The 18,746-nt window shown below is 38.7% G+C and overlaps 1 protein-coding gene across 5 annotated transcripts in view; it reads left to right on the forward strand.

Moving 5' to 3' along the window:
• KCNH8 (potassium voltage-gated channel subfamily H member 8) overlaps positions 1-18,746 on the forward strand; it is a 675,597-nt gene that overhangs the window by 544,740 nt on the left and 112,111 nt on the right. For 2 of the 5 annotated variants that reach the window (XM_082259173.1, XM_082259175.1), the window contains exons 8-9: positions 4,397-4,477; positions 9,459-9,656. In XM_082259173.1, the coding sequence (XP_082115299.1) occupies positions 4,397-4,477; positions 9,459-9,656 (279 nt within the window). The remainder of the gene's footprint in view (positions 1-4,396; positions 4,478-9,458; positions 9,657-18,746) is intronic. The other 3 variants (XM_082259176.1, XM_082259177.1, XM_082259174.1) reach the window with 2 other exon arrangements.

Here is an 18,746-nt window from a genome sequence, read left to right on the forward strand (position 1 = left end):
ACTGTTATACAAGCTGTATACTCACTACTTTACATTGTAGCATAGTGTAATTTCTTCAGTGTTGTCACATGAAAAGATATAAAATATTTACAAAAATGTGAGCGGTGTACAGATACTGTAAATTCCCTTCCCTGGAACTAAGGGGCCAAGCCCAACCCCTAAAAAAAAACAATCCCACACCATAATCCTTTCTCCACCAAATGATTTGGATCAATGCACAAAGCAAGGTCCACAAAGACTAGAATGAGCAAGTTTGGGGTGGAGGAACTTGACTGGCCTGCCTCAACCCGATAGAACAACTTTGGGATGAATTAAAGTGAAGAATGCAAGCCAGGCCTTCTTGTCCAATGTCAGTGCCTGACCTGAAAAAAGGGTCAAACATTCCAATAGACACACTCCTAAACCTTATGGACAGCCTTCCCAGAATAGTAGAAGCTGTTATAGCTGCAAAGGGTGGGCCAACTCAATATTGAACCCTACGGACTAAGACTGAGATGCCTTTAAAGTTGTACGTGTAAAGGTAGGCGTCCAAATTCTTTTGGTAATATGGATGAAATAAAGGGTGATTATGACATGTGTGTATGTTCTGTCTTGGCATTTGATACAGTTCCACATAAGGATCTGATACAAAAGTTGTAGAAGCTAGGACTTAACCCTTGGGTGGTTCAATGGATATGCACTTGGCTAAAGGATAGATACCAGAGTGTGATTGTAAATGGGGTTTGCTCGGAACATAGACCAGTCACTAGTGGTGTACCACAATGCACTGTACTAGGTCCTATTCTATTTAGTTTTTTGTAAGTAATATAACTAAAGGTTTGTTGGGCAAGGCATGTCTTTTTGCTGATGATACAAAGGTGTGTAATAGGGTTGATATCCCTGGAGGTATCTGGAACATGATTCGGCATTGCTGGAAGATTGGTGAAAGAAGTGAAAACTGCAGTTCAATTTTCTGTTAATGTAAAATGGACCTTGCTTTGTACACTGATCCAAATCAATTGGTGGAGGAGGGATTATGGTGTGGGGTTGTTTTTTTAGAGGTTGGGCTTGGCCCCTTAGTTCCAGTGAAGGGAATATATATATATATGAAAATGTCCTCCTTATATCTCACCAGAAAACATTGTGTATAGTGTATATATGGACTTTTATTTCAGGATTTAATGAACATTTTATTTCAAAAGAATCAGATTGACTGAGTTTAAGTGCTAATTGTTAAGAATCATTTGCATTTATACATTTTTGCTGCATTCAACCATGTACCTATGTTCATGTTAGAGAAACAGAGCAAGGCCGGCCATAGATGGTTCAAGCAGGAACCAGCTGAGATTCAAACCATGCATGGGCAGGCTGAATGTACCAAGTTGATTGATCGATCAACTTGGGTACAACCAGCCTGCTGGATTTTACTAGTGATTATTGCTACCAATTATCACTGTCTTCTCCCCGTTGGTGTGGCTTTCCTCGCCCCCACCCCCCGCTGGGAGAATAAAATGGTGGTTACCGGAAAGAAATTTGCTCCATGTATGGGCTGCTTTAGAGTTCAGATTAGATTCTGCTCTTGATTTCGATGACCTCCTGTTCATTGTTTACTGGGAGTTGTCATACAACACTCTCTTTGAATATCTGAAAACAATGAGTACAATCTTAGGGTCATGGGAGAAAGACAAACATCCCAAATCAGTTTTATGTATTTAACTCAGGGCTCTTGTTATTGTTTTACCTTGGAAGAATATGTGAGTGAGGCTAAAATTATGGAGGAGAAATTTCTGGAACATAGTTACATAGTTGGTGAGAATGAAAAAAAGACACTAGTCCATCCAGTTCAACCTATGATGAGTGTGTATAATAAGTGTTTATGTCAATAGTACATTGTATACCCCTGTATGTTGTGGTTGTTAAGGTGACCATCTAATAGTTTTTAAACTATTGATGCTCCCCACTGACACCACTGCTTGTGGAAGAGAATTCCACATCCTTACCGCTCTGACGGTATAGAACCCTTTATGCAGTTTAAGGTTAAACTGCTTCTCTTCTAATTTTAGCGAATGGCCACAAGTCCTTTTGTATTCCCTTTCACTGAATAGTTTATTCCCTATGCTAGGGTCACCAGTACGGTATTTGTACATTGATATCATGACCCCTCTCAAGCGTCTCTTCTCCAGAGAGAATAAGTTCAATGCTTGTAGTCTTTCCTCATAGCTGAGATCCTCCAACTAGCTTTGTTTCCTTTCTCTGGACTCTCTCCAGTTCTAGTACATCCTTCCCATTGGACCGGTGCCCAGAACTGGATGGCATACTCGAGATGCAGCCAGACCAGAGTCTTGTAGAGTGGGAGAATTATCATTTTATCTCTGGAGTGAATCCCCCTTTTAATACACCCCAATATTCTGTTGGCTTTGCTTGCAGCAGCTTGACGTAGCTTGCCATTGCTGAGCTTGTGGTCTACTAGGACCCCCAGGTCTTTTTCCATCTTGATACCCCCAAAGGCTCTCCACATAGTGAGTAACTTGTGTTCATATTTCTGGCACCCAAAAGCATTACCTTAAATTTTTCAACATTAAACCCCACTTGCCATGTAGATGCCCACCCCATTACTTTGCTCAGGTCTTCTTTTAAGGTTTCTAAATCCTGCGTAGAAATGATTGCTCTGCTTAATTTAGTATTGTCCGCAAATACGGAGATTGAGCTGTTTATCCCATCCTCTAGGTCATTTATGAATAAATTAAATAGAATTGGTCCCAGGACAGATCCTTGGGGGACCCTACTGTACTATATTAAGGATGCATATTTCAAAGCCAAGAGTATCTCACAGGGGACCCTTCTACACAGGAATGAAAAAGAAAAAAAAAACATGCCACTCAAGATTCCAAATCCATTATCTTCTCAAGCTGTTACAGTATAGAATTTGAAGAAATAAAATGCATTGTTAACAGATATTTTCCAACTTTACAAGGCAATATGGTCTTAAGAAAAGCCTTAGATATTGGAGTGCACTTACCGTAGAATACTTACCATAGGCGTTACGTTATCACCTAGCTTGTTTCTCTCTAACAAGAACACATGTACATGGTTGAATACAACAGGCATGCATAGATGTTGACACATGAGTCACATAGAAATTCATAAACAAATGTCATGTGAGATAATATTAAACTACTAGTAAACTACCAGACTAAGAATGTTGTAGGGGAGGGAATCATTTCTCTCCTGTTTCTCTCTACTAAGTAAAAGGGAGTCTATGGGCTTTTATGATAGATACTCGGATCCCCAAAGAAATACACTTTGAATGCAAAATTACACATTTTTAGAAGTGAAATTCACTTTCTCTTGAAGATTACTTTGGTCTTTAAATGCAGCTCCCTAATCTATCCTCATCATTGCTTTCCTCTAATGATAATTATCTTGAATGCTGTTCAGGTCCAATGTATAACTCCTGACTCAGAATTTTTCATCCATGTTATTCTGGTTATGGGGGTTCTATCTAGAATCAGTTTTATATTTTGAGGAGTTTTATAATTTATCAAATGTTATGTTTCTGTATGTAATACATTTTTGATGGTTTTATGAAAGTAAATGTAGTATTAGCAGTTTATATACATGTCAAGGTATACTAGCAGATTTGTCTGTATACCCATATAAGCTGTATATCCTGGCACTCTATACTTGGAATTATAAATATGTCTAATATATAGATCCTTATGTGTTAGGCACAGACATTGAATCTGTTTGCTATATCCTAATCTATATCCTATATCCTAAGTAACAGCAGAGTGTATTTTCTTGCATTAGCCTGCAGTGTATAAAAAGTTCCTCCTTATTGGCATGCCCTACCTCTAAGCTCTACACAAATGTATTAGAATTAGTGTTCTCTTGGTGGGGACTACAGCTGTGATTTTGCTGAAATAAATGTTATGTGTGTCATTGGTTTTTTGGCTGTCTTGCTTTTTTCTGTGAAATCTTAGTGTCATTTTCCAGCTTGGCTTGCCAATAAATCTCAAAATGCCACTAGTCTTTCAACTGCAGGTACACTAATCACATTACAAATCGGGCAATGTTTGTCTAGAATGAAAATTTTTGTGAATGTTTAGGGCAAGCAACACTAAACATTTTTATGCTTGTACCAAACATATCTTAGTTATATGTAATTGTGTATGAAGTTGCCCCAATTTGTTTGATTCAGAACCTTGCTTTGGTGCTGCATATATTAAGTCACAAGTTGAAATGATTATTTTATTGAGCAATTATATTTTAATCCCTTATAAATAAGATGACACATGAAAATGTAACAAATTAGCAAAATGTCAAACAAAAAATACAAAATTCAAAAAATACTAGATCCTTATTACACTACTGTCATTTTTTTCCCCTTCCTGTTTCTCTGGGTGTATTCACAAAGAAGAAACTAATAAGTCCGGGAAGTGGATTGTAACTGTGTCAGACAGCATTGAAACTAAGGCTCTAAAAATCCGCCCTAAAAGTAAGTGCATTATTTTATCCTCATTTTTGAGTATACTTTAAAGAAGAAATTTGCCCAACTGACATGTTAAATAAAAGTTGTAAACAACCCCACTTATCTTTAAGTTAAAAAAAATTTATACATTGAAAGCACAGTAGAAATATAGCCCTCCATTTTTTTAATAATTACATGCCACCTAAATACGACTTGTGCAAATGGCAATTGTTAGTGTTACTAACTAACACTAATTAATCCAAAATGTAAGTAAACTTATTGTGGCAATTAACATTAAATACACATAATATTAAAACAGATATAATAAATTGCAAGTCAAATAAATCTCTTTATTTCATACTTAAAAGTGGTTCTCCTTTTAAAAAGTCTATAAATGAACTCCTTCCCTATTTGTGTGCTTTCCTTGTTTGTGTATAATTTTTGACTGTCTTGTGGTTTTGTGAGCTTTTTGGTTATAAAGTTTGGACATTTCATGTGGATTTTTATTATCGTAATCAGGGAAAATTCTTTGCCTTGGAGTCCTATTATTTTTAAGCTTTTTGGTTGAAAGTAAGTTAAACCTCAGAAATTGTCAATTGAATAGAGATGAACTGTATGTTTCAGTTTGAAAAGTAATTTATATTACTCTGGAAAGATTCTGGTTAAAGGTATCATTCATTATGTGGTCCTAACATAAACAGCATGTAAAGTATATTTCCAGTATAGGCCTGCACTGTTAGAAGAGAACAACTGGAAGTTTCCCAAACCTTTCCAATGTATATAAACTCATATCTGTTGTGATTGATTATCTTAATACCATACGTTGTCAAATGCCTAAAAGTGCTGAAATATTATGTATAGTGCTGTTTTTATAAGTAATTTAATAGGAGGCTGGAGAGCAATACATGCTTACTTTCAATTGCCCACAAGTAATTACGTTATAAAATGCTAATAAATATTTTATTATGTGCACTTGTTTGGATGATAAATTTTGGATTACCTACATTGACTAAAAGTTTAACTTTGAATTTAGCTTAATTATTACCGCTTAACAACTTAAGGATCATATTGTAGAATGTTTCCTTTTTTGTAAATTTTTATATTTTCCTTTATCTTGTTTATTACACTATTACACTAGTTTTTTCCACATTTTATTATATTGTTTTTTTGAGTCTTTTGACTGCAACCTGAACAGATATCATATTAATTACACGATTCTTATCCTCTATCAAGACTTAAACAATTTGCAAAAGTTGTTAATTCCTCATCAAAGGGAGTTTTGGAGCTATAAGAATAGTGTGGCCCTCCTCTTTCTATGGTTAATAGAACAGGATTTGCCAAACATTCTGCCTCCATGCTAATTCCATGCCATAGCTAAATTAAACGGCATTCATTTGATCGAAGAGCATAATAAGCTCAAAAATTCATCAGCTGTAGATGTAAGCAAAACAAATGGTATATTTTGCTTGCATTATTTTATTTGTTTGAATTTTTCTTTTCACACTGGTGCATTATGTGATTTTTCTATGCACACCATCAATAAATTCAAGCAATGGATTTATTTCAATCATTGTTTTACTTGCCTCAATCAGGTCATGTAGAAGTGTCATATTAGGTGCTTATAATTGTCAGACTTGATAGTTGTTATTTGAACCAACCTTCCAGCATTTTTGGACTTTGAAAACATGTTAGAATCTATATGTGCCTTTTTGGGATCATTTACATTTTTTAATTGAAGGTTACATACTTACAGTACATAGTGAATCTAGTTGAAAAAAGACAAATGTACATCCAGTTCAAGCAACAGAGAGAGAGAGAAAAAAGAAAAAACATATGCAAATAGAAAACCTCCATATACACGATATAATACCCACAGTTGATCTAGAGGTAAAAAAAACAAAACAAAACAATAAAGCATGATCCAATTTGCTCCAATGGGAGAAAAATAATTCCTTCCTAAACCCCCAAGAGGCAATCTGATATTCCCTGGAGCGACTTTACTTTTAAATATTAGTATCCGGTTATATTATGTGCCTTTAGGAAAGATTCTAGGCCTTTCTTAACCACTTTTCAACCACCCACCGAACATATAATGTGGCAGGGCAGCCATTTTTCGCTGGATCACGTACCTTGTATGTGATCTGACACTTTCTGGACTGGGGCACACATGCTCCCTGCTGGCTACCCACTCCTGCTGTGGTTAGACACAGTGAGACCTGATCTGTGGGTACTATGAACTCGATGTCCACAGGCACCCGCTGATTATTATGCAGAGAGCCAGAATGGTGATGTAAACAAAGCATATTGCCATTCTGTCAGTCAGGAAGGCATTGATCGTGTGTTTCTGCAAAGCAGGAACATGGATGAATGCCTTCTGGAAGTAAAAGCACCTCCCACACAGTGGGAAAAGACTGGTTAGGCACACAGTTTGAACATCCCTGATGTTTGTTAACCCCTTCCTAAGCCAGTGTCATTAGCACAGTGACAGTGCATATTTTTAGCACTGATGACTGTATTAGTGTCACTTGGTCCCCAAAAAGTGTCAAAAGTGTCAGTTAGTGTCCCAACTGGCTGATGCAATATCGCAGCCCTCTATAAGTCGAGGATCACCGCCATTACTAGTAAAAAATGTAAAAAAACGTAAAAAATATCCTAAAGTTTGTAGACGCTATAACTTTTGCACAAACCAATCAATATACGCTTATTGGGATTTTTCTTACCAAAAATATGTAGCAGAATACATATTGGCCTAAATTGATAAAGAAATTTGATTTTTATTTTCATTTCTTTTTTTTATTGAAAATGTTTTATAGCAAAAAGTAAAAAATATTGAATTGCGAATTCCAGGTGAGGTCTTACTAGTTTGAGGCAAAATTATATCTCTCTCTCTCGCTCTCTCTCTGCAGTCAATACCTGTACAAGAAAGGATTTTGCTAGCTTTGGAAACCACATCTTGGCATTGTATGCTAATATTAAGCTTGTGATCTACCAGCATACCCAGATCCATCTCCACCAGTGTTCCCCCTAGTTGTACTCCCTCTAGTATGAATGATGCATGAATATTTTTATCCCCCAAGTGCATAACTTTACATTTATCAACATTAAATTGCCACACAGTTGACAAATTAAACATTGCATTGAGGTTGGCTTGTAAGCTGGAGTCATCCTATAAGGGTGCTATTCTACTGCATAGGTTGGGGTACACCACTGATAACCTTAGACCCTTCAGAGTAAGAATCATTACCCACTACCCTCTAAATACAGTCTTTTAGCTAGTTTTCTATCCATTTACAAACTGATTTTTTCAAGCCTGTAATCTTTCTCTTGCACATTAACCATGTGTGGGAAACAGTGTCCAAGGATTTTGCACAATCCAAGTATACTATGTCCACAGCCACGCCTTTGTCTAAGGTTTTGCTTATCTCCTCATGAAAAGAAATCAGATTTGTTTGACAACTTCTGGTCTTCTTTATTACCCCAACATCATTTTGATGAAGAACACTGAACAATTATTTTACTGCATTAGCTGCATTAGCTAAACCAGGAAAATCTTGACAGGTGTCGATTTAGTAGGGCGAACAAAGGAATTTTAACCCGGCCTAGTGAATGTGACAAATATTTTGCAAAGCATACCCAATCACATGCAAAGGAAGTGAAAAATGCTTTTTTGCTTGTATTTCACTGGAAGTCAGCAAAGCTTCACTTCATTTACTAAGCTAAATGAAAACTATGTTGCAAAGCGAAAAAATCCCTATTTGCTTTTAGTAAATGAACCTTAATGTGTTTGTTAAGAGCAGAAGATTTCTTACCTCTGGGTAGGATATCTGCCTGCCTATGGCTCTTTTGTCATCTGTCTATTGTACATTAATTAGCCTGACTCTAATCAATTGAATTAATAGAAAAATGTGTTGCTGAGCTGTGAAAAGCAATATATAAATATTTGTGTTTTGGATTAAATTGCTTTGATAGATCTTACAGTATACTTTTAATTTATGTATTTTACTGTGAACAAAAACAAAAGAGATAATTCTATATTCATTAGAATGGTTTTCAAATACAAATGTTATGTTGGTTTATATATATATAGTATGCCTATGGAGTCAATTTTATTGTAAGCTTCAATGCCTGTCCACTGTAAACACTGTTAGTCAATATAAGTATCAGTTTACATTTTTACCAAGGGGATAGGTTTGCTATATAAAAGGAAGTATTTAGGATGTCACTATAGGAAATGTAAATACATTCTTACAAAAGCCCAGTGGCCCATTGGCAACATTCACAATTAACAAAAATTTACTAGAGTAGAGCATGGTGACATTCAAAGATATAATTTTTTTATTAACATTGTAAATGAGTTGAAACAAAGTGAAATTTAAATTTGCAAATGAAATCCTTTAGTAAAAGTTGTGTGAATGTTGTCTAAAACTAATTATAAATATCCCCCTAAATATGCTTGCACAACCATAACTTATAAATAATGAATATTTGAGGCCTTGCCTGAACATAATTGTAATCTGTACACTTTAAATACTGGAGGGCAGAGTATTGTTGCCTTAAACTGCTGTCACTAACTTTTCTCAAAAGGAACACCAATGTCTTTACTTGTTCCATATGCATATTGAGCCTGGAAGTGCTCTTGTATTTTCTATGGAATGTTTGGCTAATTAAAGGCCTTCATACAATGGGTAAATCCTGCCTCAAACATGCAATTTTTAACATAAATATAATAATTTTCAGTGGTGGCCTTTGGGATCTTATCAGTCTCTTAAATTTAATTTTATACATTATATTTGACTGTGCACCAGTTATTATTTGGTTGGAGCAAACAGTGCAATATATGTACCTTGCAATAAAAATTGGAATTACTCTTTACAGAAATGTGAAATTATGCTGTTGGAGAACTACTTTAACTTGTAAAGTATGTAAAAAGTCATGTAATAGGACTATAGTTATGAATTTATATTTTTATTATATATGATTTTTACCCTGCTTCTATGTGTTTTGGCAGGCTGGCTTCATGAGCTGGGGAAAAGACTGGAGTCGCCCTTCTATAGCAATAATACACAAGGTGGTCCCACCATTCGAAGTACCTACATTGCATCCCTCTATTTTACACTCAGCAGCCTGACTAGTGTTGGATTTGGAAATGTTTCTGCTAATACAGATGCAGAAAAGATATTCTCCATTTGCATTATGCTAATTGGAGGTAACATTTTTTTCCTTCTATAAATTTGTACTAAAAATGCTAAATACTTTTTGCATATGAAAGGGCCCTTATTTTGTGACGGTCCTGTTTAGTTTGTGAATAACGTGTTTTAATATAACAGTTTCTGAAATGTTGAATACTTATTAACATAAGTGTTCTAAAAAAATGTTATTCTATAAAGTATTCTAATTAACCACTTCCCAACCACCCGCTGCAATTTTACTACGGCAGGGTGGCTCTCCTGCGCAAACAGACATAGGTCTACGTTGGTCGCGCGCGGGAATCTAGGGGGCGAGCGCACGCCACCGGCGGCATGCTCCCTCCCCCACTCGGCAGCGGGGAAGCCGATGCATGGGTCAAGCAGCTTCGATTGCCGCCTGAAACCCGCGATCGCTCCCTGCTGAGAGAGAAGGATGGTCGGCTGTTGTAAACACAGCCGACTGTTCTTCTCCCTGCAATGACCATAGAGCCCATGTGATCCTTCTATATAGGATCACATGTCTCTATGGTCATTTCAGAAGCCACGCCCCCACAGTTAGAATCACTCCCCTAGGCTCACATTTAACCCCTTGATCACCTATACTGTTAACCCCGTCACTGCCAATGTCATTATTACAGTAACAGTGCATATTTTTATCACTGATTACTGTAGTAATGTCACTGGTACCCCCAAAAGTGTCAAAAATGTCAGTTAGGGGTCCGATCTGTCCACCGCAATGTCGCAGTCCCGCTAACAAGATCGCCGCCATTACTAGTGAAAAAAAACAAAACAAATGACATAAATCTTTCCCGTAGTTAGTAGACGCGATAACGTTTGCACAAACCAATCAAAATACGCTTATTGTGATTTTTTTTTACCAAAAATATGTAGCAGAAAACAAATTGGCCTAAAATGTTAAACAATTTTGATTTTTACATTTTTTTTTTTTTTTTGAGAATGTCATATAGCAGAATGTGAAAAATATTGTTTTTTTTTCAAAATTGTCGCTATTTTTTTGTTTATAGCGCAAAAAATAAAAATCGCACACGTGATCAAATACCACCAAAATAAAGCTCTATTTGTGGGAAAAAAAAGGATGTCAATTTTATTTAGGTACAACGTCGCACGACCGTACAATTGTCCGTTAAATAACAAAGTGCCGTATCACAAAATAGGGCCTGGTCATTAAGGGGGCAAATCACTCCGGTCTTAAAGTGGTTAATATTCAGTCAGAGCATAGCCTGAAAAAAGTATAACACTGTGAAAACAACCATGATCATGTATCCTGTTAAAATTAATACCTGTAGCAAGAACCACACATGAGGCATAAATCAATGAATACAATTGTATTGTGCATTTACTTGTCCATTTGTATTTGTCAGCTTGCTGGTAGGTAGCCATTAGATGGTCCATTTGTGTGGGATGCCCTGTTAGCAAGTATCCAGCACAGTTGATATGATTAGAGGAAGAATATATCAGGACTGTCGGATCTCCGGTGTTGGTCTCCTGACAGGTGGCGTTGAGATGGAGAAAGTCACTGATACTGTAAAACGTGTTTAATGTGATGTCACACAACTGCATACATAACTTCTGATGTGTTTCGACTATAACAATGATCTTTGTTCTTGACAAAGCCCACACAGAACATTTAATGGCTACCTATTAGTGGGATGTCATACACAGGAGGAAGAATAAGTGCACAATACAATTTTAATCATTGATTTATGTGTGGATCCTGTTACAATGATTCAACAAGATACATTTTAACAGAGCATTTATCTGTAGTACTGCTACCATTGGTACTATTGCTATGAGTACTGCTACTACTACTAATACTATGAGAATACTTCAGCAAACAATGCACCAAAATCTCCTAATCTCAATGCACTCCATCGCATCAACTTAGCACAGGACCTTTACCCAAACTCACATCGCAGTCTTGCTTCATTGATTGGAATGGCCACCACAGATACCAATGCTATTTTCATTGTCATGTGATTCTGTGCAACTCAAGTCAGATCAGAATTTGCACTAATGTGAACCAAGCCTAAAAAATATTGGCTACTGTTCAAATACAAAAAGTCAAAAACAGTAATTTATCCTATAATCATTACCTAATTACAATATATGTAATCATTACCTAATTCACTTGTGATCATTTGCATTGAATGAAAAAAAAAATCATCCTATGTGTGGCCAGGCTAAATCTTAGTCACATAAAATGTGTTGTCAAAAGTATTGGGACTCCAGCTTTTACACACACATGAACTTTAATGCATCCCAGTTATATTCCGTAGGGTTTAATATTGAGTTGGCCCACCCTTTGCAGCTATAACAGCTTAAACTCCTCTGAGAAGGCTGTACACAAGGTTTAGGAGTGTGTCTATGGGAATGTTTGACTATTCTTCCAGAAGTGAATTAGTGAGGTCAGCCAATGATAATGGACGAGAAGGCCTGGCTAGCAGTCCCTGCTCTACTTCATCCCAAAGATGTTCTATCAGGTTGAGGTCAGGCCAGTCAAGTTCCTCAACCCCAAGCTCACCCATCCATTTCTTTATGGATCTTGCTTTGTGCATTGGAAAAGAAAGGGGCCACCCCCAAACTGTTCCCACAAAGTTGGGAGCATGAAATTGTCCAAAATGTATTGGTATGCTGATGCCTTAGGAGTTCCTTTCACTGGAACTAAGGGGCTAAGCCCAATCCCTGAAAAACAACCCCACACGATAATGCCACTCCCAACAAATGATTTTGACCAGTACACAAAGCAAGCTCCATAAAGACGTGGATGAGCGAGTTTGAGGTGGAGGAACTTGACTGGCTTGCAACCAGTCCTGACCTTAACCCGATTGAACACTTTTGGGATGAATTAGAGTGGAGACTGTGAGCCGGGCCTTCTTGTTCAACATCAGTGCCTGACCTCACAAATGCGCTTCTGGAAAAATGCTCAAACATTCCCATAGACACACTTGTAAACAGCCTTCCCAGAAGAGTTGTAGCTTTTATAGCTGCAATGGGTGGGCCAACTCAATATTGAACTCTACGAAGTAAGAGTGGCGTGCCATTAAAGTACATGTGTGTGTAAAGGCAGATGTCTCAATATTTTTGACAATATATTGTACATTTAAAGTTTAACTTCAGGTATGATCTAAATTGCATAGTTACATAGGTCCAGCTTGGACTCATGTATCCACATTTGTTTACAATGTGAAAATCAAGCTATATGAATTTATTATAGACTAGGCACTGGTTAACAATTACACAGTACATTCTCATTTCCAGTGTGCAAAGTGTGCTGGGAAGTTTATGTGTTGTGAAATGATGTTTGCATGGCTAACTTTAACACTACCTTTTCAAGCTTTTGAAATGCATTACAGCACTTCTTATTTCCTGATCCTGAGTACTGTTTTTTTACTGCACACTAGACCCCCCCTAATGCCCAGGTTCCCCTTTTATTATTATTATTATAGTGTAGATTCAAGGTTAGGGTTTGAGGTAGCATTTAAGAAACATTGTAGACAAGGATAATAAGTGACGTTCAAGGGAAATGATTTCAGGGTGGATAATAAAAGCACATTTATCATGTCATATTTTATTTATAAAATGTTTTCCTTTAATAAATACATTCATTCATAAAACAAAATTATATGGTTTCTGATACAATACCTAAACAAAAAAACTGAAAAAAAAAGACTTACTAAAATTAAAGTTTTCACAAACAGTAAAAGGAAAAATATTTAACCAATAAACCAGCACAGTGTGCAAAACATGCAACCCGTATTCTTTGGCTTAATACAAAAAACTAAATTTCAGCATTCATGTACTCTATAATCATCTATGTTAAAATTCATCAGTGCAAATTACATATTTAAAATGTCATACAAGATGCTAATTAACCCATGTTAATCTATTGCAAAGTATTTCCAAACATTTGTTTTTCTGATCTTTTTATTTTCACTAATTACTAACTAAGAAAGGTTTTCTAAAAAAATATATAATCTTTTACTGGGAGTAGCTACTGATTTAATGCAAAAATATGCTTCATACTCAAAAAGATCACAGAAGGCAGGCTACTTAAATGAAAATTATAAGATGTATCACACTAATTAGCTCAGCAGTATATAAATGCTCCATCATTAACATTTTTCATTTCAGCAACATTCTATACATCAGCAGGTAAAAAAACAATTACTATAAAAAATAAACAATGTGTGTATTAACCTATGTATGTGTGTTTATTTTTATATATATATATATATATATATATATATATATATATATATATATATATATATATATATATATATATATATATATACATATATGTATACACACATATAAGATAGATAGATAGATAGACAGATAGACAGATAGACAGATAGACAGATAGACAGATAGACAGATAGACAGATAGACAGATAGACAGATAGACAGATAGATAGATAGATAGATAGATAGATAGATAGATAGATAGATAGATAGATAGATAGATAGATAGATAGATAGATAGATAGATAGATAGATAGATAGATAGATAGATAGATAGATAGATAGATAGATAGATAGATAGATAGATAGATAGATAGATAGATAGATAGATAGATAGATAGATATCGCATTTTATCAGTATTGCTAACAAAATATTGTTTGATAATATTAAATCAAAAGACAGCTAGTCTAGTCAGTAAAAGATAAATTACACCAGTTCCAGCTTCCATTATTTGCCTTCTTAGTTCTGTATTCCAGAGTTTTGAAAGGTTAATCAACTTTGAATTTTTCATTAACTTCTTCCATCTTGTGTACAAAGTGAGTGAGTCTGTCTGCAACAGTAACATGATCAGTTATAGTATGGAAATAAAGAATAATAAAAGAACTGTTAGAAAAGCTGTAAGCCAGTCACATGAACAGGAAATAAAATTTTTGGGAGTGTTCCAGGGGCGTAGCTACATGAGTCACAATTGCGCCCTATGCTCCAGGGGGCCCTTGCATCCCCTCTTGTACACCTAAATAGGAGGGACAGTAGCCTATAGAGGTACAGATAATCTCCATCTTCCTCCTGCAGCCGCTAATTGCCTGATTTTCCTCCTCCCCCTCCCACAGCCATTCAGCAGCTGCAGAAGGAGGATGACAGGGATCACTTCCTCTATAGGGTTGCCACCCCTCCTATCCAGTCTCCTTCTGCTTCCCCAAGCCCCTGTGTTCTATCCCAGCCCTCTCATGCTCTCTCCCAGCCCCCTTGTGCTCTCTCCCAGCCCCCCTGTTGCTCTCTCCACAGGGTCCAGACCTGAGGGGGTACTGTGCTGGGTTATGTTCACCCAATGCACACATGGAGAATTGTGAATTTAAAAAAGTATTGTCCTGCCTCCAGGCTGAAAAATCTGTGTGTCATCTGAAAAATCTGTCTTTGCCTGCTGCATTTGTGGGAGGGATTGAGGCTGTGCACACTGTGACATGCTAATCTTAGGGGGTGATGTGGGAGGAGATCATGGCTGTGAATACTGTGACAGGCTGATCTGGGCAGGCAGAGAGGGGATTGTGGCTGAGCACACTGTCACAGGCTGATCTGGGTGGGGTGGAATTGTGGCTGTACACACTGACTGTGACATCCTAATCTAGGGGGAGGTATTGTAGCTGTGTACACTGTGACATGTTAATCTGGAGGGTGGATGGGATCTATGGCTGTGCACACTGTGACATCCTAATCTGGGGGATTGTGGCACTGTGACAGGTTGATCTAGGTGGGCGGAGAGGGGATTGTGGCTGTGCACACTGTGACATCCTAATTTAAAGGGGAGAAATTGTGGCTGTGCACACTGTGGCATGTTAATCTGAGGGACAGGGGGGAATTGTGGCTGTGCACACTGATGTGCTGATATGGGTGGGGGGGGGGGTCTGTAGCTGTGCACACTGTGACAGCCTAATCTGGGGGGAGGGATTGTGGCTGTTCACACTGTGACATGTTAATCTCAGGGGTGGGGGGAGGGATTGTGGCTGTGCACAATGCGACATGTTAATATGGGGGATGGGGGAGGGAAATTGGGACTGTGCACACTGTGACATGCTGATCTAGATGGAGGGGTTGGGGGTGGGGTTGTGGCTTTGAATACTGACATGCTAATCTGGGCGATGGGGGGAAAATTGTGTTTGACATACTGACATGTTAATCTGGGGGTAGAGGAGGTTGTGGCTGTGCACACTGTGACGTGCTAATCTGGGGGGGGGGGGGTGGCTGTGCACACTGTGACAGTAGAGATGGGTCAAACATCCCCCTGTTCAGGAGTTCTGCTGTGAACCGAACAGCTAACTCCGTTAAACTCAATGGGAGCCGAACATGAGAACCAAAAGTGCCCATAGGCTTATATGCAAGTATTTGGCCATAAAAAAGATATGGGAGCCGGGTACTTCCCACAGGGGACATGTATCAATGCAAAAGGAGCAGTGGTTTTAATGATGCTTAAAGTGCAACCATAAAAGTGAAAAATTCCTTTAAATATAGTGACTGGGAGGCTCCCTTAGTCTGCCTGTAAAGTGGCACATCTGTAGCATATATAGAACATGCTGCAGCAAAAATAACATTTCTATAGAAAAAAAAACTAGTCAAATCGCATTTAAATTGACAGGCGGTTGCAATTGCCGGCACCCAGCTATTGAAAACACAAATAAAGACAAAAACAGTTTGGGGTCTGGTATGGATTTTAAGTGAAACCCCATGTCAAGATTAAAAAAAAATAAATTAAAACGTCATGTTGATGGGGACAAGGGTATCTTCCCCACAACCCTGGGCTGTGGTTGTGGGGGTCTGCAGGCGTGGGGCTTATCAGAATCTGGAAGCCCCCTTAAAAAAGGGGCCCCAGATCCCACTCCCACCTTATGTGAATGAGTATGGTGTACATAGTACCCCTACCCATTCCCTACAAAAAAACTGTGTAAATCTATCGTCAGTCATGCTGTCCACCGCACCTGAAAAAGAAAAAATTCTCTGCACTCATTGATGACTGACTGCCGAATGGCTCCTCCGCCGTCTGAAAGTTCTTATATAGGTAAGGGCAGGGCCCCCTGGTGACATCACTGGTGCATGCTGGGTCAGTGACATCACAAGGGGGTGGTGCAAACCAGGTGACATCGTCAGGTGGCCCTGCCTTTACCTATATAAGAACTGTCAAACAGAGGAAGAGGCGTTCGGTGTTCAGCTGTCAATGAGTGTGGAGCCTTTTTTTTCTTTTTCAGGTGCGGTGTGTGGGGTTATTGACGATGGATTTAGATTGAGGGACACTGTTTTTTAATTTTTGAATAAAGGAATTGTCAAAAAATGGTCCCTGTGTTTTTATTACTTTTTGGCCCTTTTTTGGTGAATGATTAAGGGTACTATACTCATTCACATAGGAGGGGCCAGGATCTGGGGGTCCCCCTTCTTTGAGGGGGCTTTCAGATTCTAAGTCTCTGCCCGCAGACCCCACAACCACAGCCCATTAAATGGGGACAATGTGCTTTGGGGCGGGGGGCAAAGACCCCTGCCCCAAAACACCAACCCCCTTATATTGAGGGCATGTGGCCTGGTATCGTTCAGGAGGGGGGCACTCACTCAGCCCCCCTTTATGGACCTGCCCGGCTGCGTGTTTGGATAATGGTCTGATATGGATTTTGGGGGGGGCTCCACATCATTTTTTAAAAATTTAGTGTGGGCTTTCCCTTTATTTTTTATCAGCTATCAGGGGGGAAGCCCATTGACAGCTGCTGATTCATCAATTGTTAAGGATGCCACGGCTTCCCAGCCCTGCTCCTTAACAACCAGCTTTTAATGCACCCTGATTGAGAAAAGCTTTGCCCAATCAGGGAACAGAATACACTGCGCAGTGCATTGCAGGGCATTTGGCAGAGCGAACACACGCCGAACAACCTGGAAAAACACCCTGGGTGTTCCTTGAACGGGGCAAACAGCCAATGTTCGGTTCAAACTCATGCTCAGGCCAAACTTTTTGCCCAGCCTTATGTGACAGGCTAATCTAGGCAGAGGGGGAAGATGGGAGATTGTGACTGTGCACAGTGTGACAGGCTGATCTGAGTGGGGAGTTGTGGCTGTGCACACTGTGGTAGACTGATCTAGGTGGGGGGATTATGGCTGTGCACACTGTGACTTGCTGATCTGTGTGTGTGTGGGGGGGGGGGTTGCACACTGTGACAGGCTGATCTGGGTGGGTGGTTGGATTGTCTCTGTGGACACTGTGACAGGGTTATCTGGGGGGTGGATTGTGTATATGCACACTGTGGCAGGCTGATCTGGGGGGCTTTTGGCTCACTCTGATTCAAGGTCGATTTGTACTGGGGTTTGGGGATTATAATGGAAGAGCTTTAAAAATGATTGTGCTGAGGTGCATACATTTCAGTTGGGCTCTTTCTTGTTACACAGCAATCTAAGCATATTTTATGGGTATAAAAAGACTTTTGTTTTATATAATCAATCATGCACCCTTAAAGTGATTGTAAAAGTCTTGTTTAAAAAGAACAAATATGTTATACTTACCTGCTCTGTGAAGTGGTTTTGCACAGAGCAAACCAGATCCTCCTCTACTAGGGTTTATCGCTGGCTCTCCTGGCCCCTTCCTCCTGTTGAGGGCCCTCACTGCAGGCAGCTTTCTCTGGGGGCACCCAAGTCGAGCCTTAGCTCTGTGCATCAATTCAGACACAGAGCCGTGGTTTGACCCCGCCCCCTCTCTACTGATTGGCTAAGTGACTTTAATTGACAGCAGCAGGAGTCAATGGCACCACTGCTATGCCTCAGCCAATCAGGAGGGGGAGTCCCAGACAAAGGCACTTGTGCCCAGCGCTGGACCGAGATGGGGCTCAGTTAAGTATTATTGGGCTGAGGGGGGCTTCTGTGTGTGTAGAATGTATTAAGATAATAAAAACGTTCTGCCTTTACAATACCTTTAAGCCTCTTCCACCATTAATTCCATTTGGCCATACCTACTTTGCCTACATTTCTTTTCTACTTTTTGTTTCCAAGATGTGCCAGGTCTTTTACAATCCTAGCAAAACCCCAATGAAAACCCTCCCCACTCCTCACTGTGTCAAACTAAGCAAACAACATATTACAAGCAGTGGAGCCCAACTTA

The sequence above is a fragment of the Pelophylax lessonae genome, assembly GCF_965119305.1.
Source record: "Pelophylax lessonae genome assembly, chromosome: 5".
In the NCBI taxonomy this organism is placed as follows: Eukaryota; Metazoa; Chordata; class Amphibia; order Anura; family Ranidae; genus Pelophylax; species Pelophylax lessonae.